The sequence below is a fragment of the Antrostomus carolinensis genome, unplaced genomic scaffold, assembly GCF_000700745.2.
Source record: "Antrostomus carolinensis isolate BGI_N321 unplaced genomic scaffold, ASM70074v2 scaffold48950, whole genome shotgun sequence".
Taxonomy (NCBI): Eukaryota; Metazoa; Chordata; class Aves; order Caprimulgiformes; family Caprimulgidae; genus Antrostomus; species Antrostomus carolinensis.
Genome location: NW_010288626.1, coordinates 21,718 through 28,800, shown reverse-complemented (window position 1 = coordinate 28,800; position 7,083 = coordinate 21,718). Strand labels below are relative to the sequence as shown.

Sequence of the window (7,083 nt, the reverse complement as noted above, 5' to 3'; positions counted from 1 at the left end):
CATTTACATAGGATGTCTTTGGTTTCCCTGTTTTCAGAACAGTGAATTTAATTATTTGATTGTAATTGACTTTTCTGAAGGAACATCTTGATCCATTCTCCTTCTTGACTTTAAAAGTTTTATTTTACTCTGATGTGAAAACCTTTTGCTGTCCAGACCACCAGGAAGATCTGATGATGTGTTGCTGTGTGATAATGGATCAGGAATTCCACAATTGCAATACATTTTTGTTGTTAGATTTATTTAAATTGATAGATTTGGCTAATCTTACTCTTCTTTCTTTCCTGGCAGCCGATTTATTTTGCACATTCCAAGTGAAGAGAGAGACAATGCAATCAGAGTGTGTTTTCAGATTGAACTTGCCCATTGGTTTTACTTGGATTTCTACATGCAAAACACACCAGGATTACCTCAGTGTGGGATAAGAGACTTTGCTAAAGCTGATATCCTTTTTATCACTGTGATTGTTTTCTGTCTCAGTGGATAAAGTGCAAACAATGTTTTTAATGAAAGTTCATACTTGCAGCAGGAAAACATCAGTTCATGTGTTAGTGATTAAAATTTAGTATTGCTAGGTAAGTGATTTTTCACCTGTTCATTGCTTCCATAATTTTGTGGTATCCACAAAAGAGATGTTTCCCAGACTGCTAAAGAACTGTGGAAGACCAGGTAACTTCTGATCTTTGAGGATTTTTCCTCATGGTTACACTTTGGCAGGCTAGGTGGGTTTAAAGAATGAGCTGTTGCAGCTCTTCATGGTGTTTTGTCTCCTTAATTTAATACCTTTCCAAGTAAATAGTGACATAAATGTTAACGTAACCAAAAGTGGTGTGTGCTTCCCCCATGCACAGTGGTGTGTATTTGTTGGAAGTAACACAGTTCTCTGTTGGTCGGGGAGAGGATGCATTTTTACTGAATTAGTATGGTTGGCCTCTGGTTTTATCATTCCTTGCAAGGGCCGCTGGAACATAACAACACTGTCTCGTCCTTGCTGGAGAAAAGCTCGTGACTTTCATCCAGCAGGTGTTTCAGTTTCAACCTTTTCCCGTGTGTTCTTGGGAATGCGGGATTGGAGTATCGCTTCTAACTTTCATGATAATATTATCTGTTGTTTCACTACCCAAAATACTTAATCGATAATATTATCTGTGGCTTCACTACACAACGTACTTCTGTTAGTTTGAAAACAGAGATTTACTTTGAAATGCTACAGCTTGTGTTTTAACAATAAACTGTAAAAATATTGTAATTTTCTGTTGCTTGATATTATGCAGTTATTTTTTATGTGTTTTACATAAGTTTCTAGTGTATTTTTAGACCAACAGAATTCTTCTAGTAATTGTATGCAGTGCAGGAAAAATACAATGTAATAGATGTTGTTTCTGTCCCTCACCAGCACACATTTGCCAGAAATATTAGTTCTGCTGCAGTGTTGTATTTTTAAGTACTCGACTATGCAATGTGTTTTTATTGGTAGTATAATTTTATATGTAGTATATAATAGTAACACTTTTATCATGGACTTGTAGATTGCCTTTCAAAGTTTTAGAGTTATAAAGGTTCTTCCGTGTTTTCTCTGCATAGTGAATTTTGGTAAAGTTTGTTAGAATTTAGATCTCTCTAACTGGATGCCATTAAAAATATATTTTTTCTGCAAAGTAAATAGTTAAGTACAGAATCTGTACCATAGTCTAACAAATGAATATGGGAAAAATGTATCCCCACTTAGTTCATACAGGAAATGAAACTCTATTTTTGTCTGTCTTAATTCAAAATGGAAAAAAAAAAGTGTTTAAGAATCGTACATATTCAAAATAACTGTTATGTGGATAATTTTTCTTCAAAATTAGGGGAGACCTTCCTTCAAACAGGCTGCCTTGTGCCATCCTTTTTTTTTTTTTTTTTTAATGGGCTTGTATTAGAATTACCAAATTACTTGATGCTTCCTGTCCTTTAGAGTCTGGTAATGGTTTATTCATAATATTTTTAAGTTACAAGAGAATGTATCTTGAAAGCAATTGGAAGAGGGAGTGTGGGTATTGTAAATGTTGAATGGGTATCTTGTGTGTGTCTGCATGTGATGTGAAGCTGGATGCTTAAGTTTATCTTGCTTAACATGCCAGTGTACTCTTCAATCACTGCCCTTTTTTACTGCCTCAAGGTGAAGATGTACAAAAGGTTTTAGATGAGTGGAAAGAATATAAAATGGGAGTGCCAACCTATGGTGCAATTATTCTCGATGAGACACTTGAAAATGTAAGTACAGAAATATTTGTGAAGGGCTAGAGGGAAGGATGGCATACGCTGACAGATGTAGTCTTATTATTGTTTTTATTTTTCATATGGAGAAAAGGAGAAAAGTGCTTCAAATTCACAAAGACCTGAAAATTATTTGACACTGTTGATTGGGTAGGGAAGTATAATATCGGAGATAGTAAACACACTTCCACTTGCATTCCTACCCAGTTTTGGATTTTTTTTATTCTGAGTTGTATGATCCCATAAAAAAAATTCACAATTCTTGCTAGAACATGGAAAACCTAATGGGTTCCTCCCTCCAAGCTAAAGTATTTTCTTGGAGAAGTGGGGATGGTGAAGGGAAGGCATTTAATAGAAATTAGAAGAGTGGGTGTTTGACAGTGGCATTCCCTTGTATTTTGCAGGTTCTTTTGGTTCAGGGCTATTTAGCAAAGTCTGGTTGGGGGTTTCCAAAAGGGAAAGTAAACAAAGAAGAGGCTCCTCATGACTGTGCTGCTAGAGAGGTATGTTTTGTTTGATTCCCTTAAATTTAAGCTAAAGAAATGAAATTTTGCTGAGAGCAGGATATATGCATTAGATTAAAAGAAATTTTACTTAAGTCTCTCTGTGTTGAAATCAGATAAATAAATAGTTTGCTCTTGCAGGAGTCTTTGCTGTAGCTTTTAGTGCTTTTCAGAGTTCCATAGTGATAATCAAGGGTGCGGTTGTGTAAAATCACTGTTTGATGTTTTTAATTATTTTGCACTAACTTGTGAAGTTAAGTGAATACTATTTTTAAAGTTCTCTGCTGAACTATCAGTTTACTTCTAAGTATTATTTTTGGTGCTTGGGAAATCTTATATACACTTTGTGGCTTTTGGAGTATTAATTTCAAGGGCCACTATAACTGTAAAAAGGTAGAGGAATGGGAAATGAGCTCACGTACACTGGGCTGTGTAAAGAGGCTAAAGAGTTGAGTTGGAGGTTGTAGAAAATTGTTAAAGTTGTGAAGAACTTTTCTATTTTTCAGTGATGCAGGAACACAGATCAATTTATATGGCAAGTCAAAGCTGAAAAATAATCTGTGGGATTTATTGCTGCTGGAGACCTAGATAAGTAGTGAGGCTGCATATTAAAAATAGCCTGTAAAAGAACTTTACTGGTGTAAACTCCACATTCATGTAACATAATACGTATGGAAATTTTCAGAGGGAAAATTAAGATGAAGGAAAGTAGTAAGTTAGCTAGCATTAGTTTTCTTAATAGTTGGACTGTATCATTATCTGAAAAATTGTGAACTTTTTTTTTTTTTAAATATACCTGTCAAAAGATGCATGAATGAAAATTCCATGTTTCTGATTCGCTGGTGGTGCTTTCCATAGCACTCATATATTATTGAATGTGTGGACTTGGAAAAGTAAAATAAGGTGTTAGATCTTAACATTGTAGTATTATGAGATGGACACACATGAAATACACTTTCATGTTAGCAGTTACTGATCTCTGAGTGTAGAACATTATTTATATAGTATGAAATGACTTACCAAAGAGTAAAACACCTGAGCTACAGATGCAATGGGCTGTCATTTCAGCAGTCATGGGCTGGGGAAGGATGAGCAGAGACTTAATAAGGTTAACTTGATTATTCAATGCATATATCTTTCCCCCTACCCCATAAATAGCTCATTCAGTTAAACTTCTATGAGTCAGGTGCTTTTAGGGCTGGTCTAAAGGACTGAACTGAAGGGAGAGAAGACAGTTAAATTATATAGACAGGACATCCACAGTGGACAGGACTAACTACACATAACTACTTCAGGAAGAAATGATGTGAAGTATGCCTTCCTCTTTACTTCAGGTAATGCTAGCAAAAGCATTAAAGTCAGCACAGTTATAGTGGGGGAAAAAATCTTTTGATGGTGTTTTTAATTTGAAGAATTGATTTAGATTACACTAGCAAACAACACTGTTGCTGTGATCTTTTTCCATCAAGGTAGGTTGTCATTGTGGATAAACTGGCAAATTCTTCAAGGCTTACATGTGGCCAGGAGTCGGAATGTCTGTAATATCTGTGCATAAACCCTTTAATTGCTTTTACTAGTGTCAGCACAGGTCTAAAACCAAAGTGCATCTGTATAAGGTCTAATTGAAGAGGTCTTCTAGGGAGTGCCTACACAGTTCAGAAGTATGTCAGAAGCTGATGGGGGCAAAACCGTACTAGATGGATGATTCTCTTGGTAAAAAGAGTTTCTACAGTAAATTAACTTATATCATCTGGAAATATCATTTAGAAAGGGAAAACATTGGTGCTAGTAGTAAGAGTAAGTATGGAGGAAAAGCGTATCTTAATTGAGACTGTGTGTGGTCGTTGCTTTCTCTTCCCACCCACACCTCCTACCCCCAAACTCTGCTGTTCTTGATGTAGTTAGAGAGGAAGATGGCTTGCTTTTTATTTTTATATAAGACAAGTTATATGTGCTAATTTGAAGACTAAATGGCCAATTATTTGCTTTGTATTGAACACTTTGGGTCTTTTTCATATTAGCGCTTAATTTCTTCTGCATTTTCAAAAATGGAAGTTAAACCATTTTATTGATACCAATATATACACTGGTATTTTGCGTAACATATTTTGAGTGTATCCTGCTGTTATTATTTTATATGCAGGTATTTGGTTCTATTTTCATTATACATACCCACAGGACATAGGGGTTGAAAGGAGGTTTTACTGAAGATCTTGTCCCTTTTTTAAATTCTAAATTTGGTCTTTAAAAAATTTAACTGGGAATTTCTACCTCTGGATTATTTGCAGTGGCATTTAATAGCCCTGGGATTAATATCGAGTTCTATGAGTGATTGTTCACATGCATGTTCCACTCTCTGGGAAGAAATATTTTGGAGAGTGGTATCAATCCTGCATGTTTTCTGAGTACTTGTATTTCCTGTGGAGATTTTGAGGACTAAGCTTAGAGGCATGATCTGATTTAAGCTATTATTAGGTATGTTTGACATGAATCTTTTTACATTATAAACCTTGTATATTTGAGAATGGTGTAAAAGTAAGTGTTTCAAAGTAAGGCTTTGAGCAGCCTCATCTAGTGAAAGATATCCTTGCCTGTGGCAGGGGGTTGGACTGGATGATCTTTGAAGGTCCCTTTCAACACAAACCATTCTGTGAATCTATGATCCTTCACTGCAAGACCATTAAATATGCAAAGAAAATGTTCTTTTAAAATATCACTGTATTTCTGGTAATCTCCAGCAGGTATAGCACTCCTATATTTTTTTCTTTAGAGTAGCTAACAAGGGAGTTTTAAGTTTGTTAGTCAATGTGAATGTGCAGTTTGAATTTTGTAGTAAAAGTTTTGCTACACTATTGCTAGGTTTTGTTATGAACGTAAAAGTGATTATACATATTGGGGCTAGAGAGTTCATGACGTAGGATTGTTGAAAGAGAAGAAAAATTGAGGTGCAAGTAAACCTTGCTAGAATCTGAAGATGTTTTTACTCCCCAAATAGTAGTTTTTGCTGTGAATGAGATTGCCATGCATCCAGCAGCCTGGAGGAGCAGCTAAAGACTTCCCATCTGTATTAATAAATTGCTACATGAAGGTGTAATAGAATTGTTTCAACTTTTATTACAAGTCTGTCTATCTTAGAGAAATGTAAAGCATGTAAGATCTTAGATACTTTTTCTATTATTAAGCATATATCTGTGTGTAAAGGCTTGTTTTTCCCAGCAGTGGCTTGCTTTCATGGAAAAATCTGAAAAATAGTCATTCCTTCCCTTGGGATTATATGTTCTGAAAGGATAAATCTGAATACGCGCGCTGACTTAAACTTACGTGTTTCTCAGGTGTTTGAAGAAACTGGATTTGACATAAAAGATTATATCTGCAAAGAAGAATACATTGAGCTGCGAATTAATGATCAATTAGCACGGCTGTACATCATTCCAGGAGTTCCGAAGAACACAAAATTCAACCCCAAAACTAGAAGGGAAATTCGGGTATGTGTTATTGTGTTTGAATCTATAGGAACTTTGTTGTGGAGCTTGATTTTAAAGCTAATGATCTGTAAAATAATGAAACTACCAAGCAGGATGAATGCCTCAAATACTAGGTACAGATGGCATCTCTGCACTGTAGGGTCTTGTCAACTTCTTGCAACTCTATAGGAAAGACTGATTCTTGATCATCTGTCTGACATCTCTGTTCATCATGAGAACGACATTAGAGTATGCTGTCAAATGATAATTCTCCCTTTCTTTTCTCTTCGGTGGTGTGTTATTCATTTCATGTTATGCCTAGTTATAGCTGCATATGTAACTACATATTCCTCTGAAGATGTAACTGTTAACTGGTGATATGCAAAAGCCTACTTATCAGAAGGAGAAACTAAGGATTGAGTTCTCTCTTTCATGACTAATACCATTCAGACAGAGAATAGGGTATTTTATTTTCATTTCCCAAATGAGAACTGTTTTGGATGGTTTGTGTACCATTAGGCTTTTAAAAGGTATTTTGAAAGGGAGAAGCAAAATCTTAGGTAGTAGACTTTTTTGGAAACTTTGTTCCTGATATCCATAATCTTTCAAGTTTTAATATCTTTCTTGTATTGCAATTCAGTTTAAAACATTTATGCCCATATCTTCATGCAGGGCATCTGGCTTTCTAAATAGAAAAAGGTACTTGTAGTTGACTGGACAGCAGTCTCTTAAATTCTTGCATTACAGACCTGTTTTTCAAAATATGAAGTAGAAGAAGATGAATTTTGAGGTTTTAAAAAATACACAGTGAATACCCTCAAAGGAGTGACCCCCCTGCGTGGGGGTGAAGAAGAGTT

At 35.4% G+C, this 7,083-nt stretch overlaps 1 protein-coding gene across 1 annotated transcript in view; it reads left to right on the top strand.

Moving 5' to 3' along the window:
- Nucleotides 1–291: 291 nt before the first annotated feature.
- DCP2 (decapping mRNA 2) overlaps nucleotides 292–7,083 on the top strand; it is a gene marked incomplete at its 5' end in the record, with an annotated part of 12,232 nt that continues 5,440 nt past the window's right edge. The window contains 4 exons of the mRNA XM_010167292.2: nucleotides 292–443; nucleotides 2,129–2,256; nucleotides 2,664–2,762; nucleotides 6,095–6,247. Coding sequence (XP_010165594.2) covers nucleotides 292–443; nucleotides 2,129–2,256; nucleotides 2,664–2,762; nucleotides 6,095–6,247 — 532 coding nt within the window. The remainder of the gene's footprint in view (nucleotides 444–2,128; nucleotides 2,257–2,663; nucleotides 2,763–6,094; nucleotides 6,248–7,083) is intronic.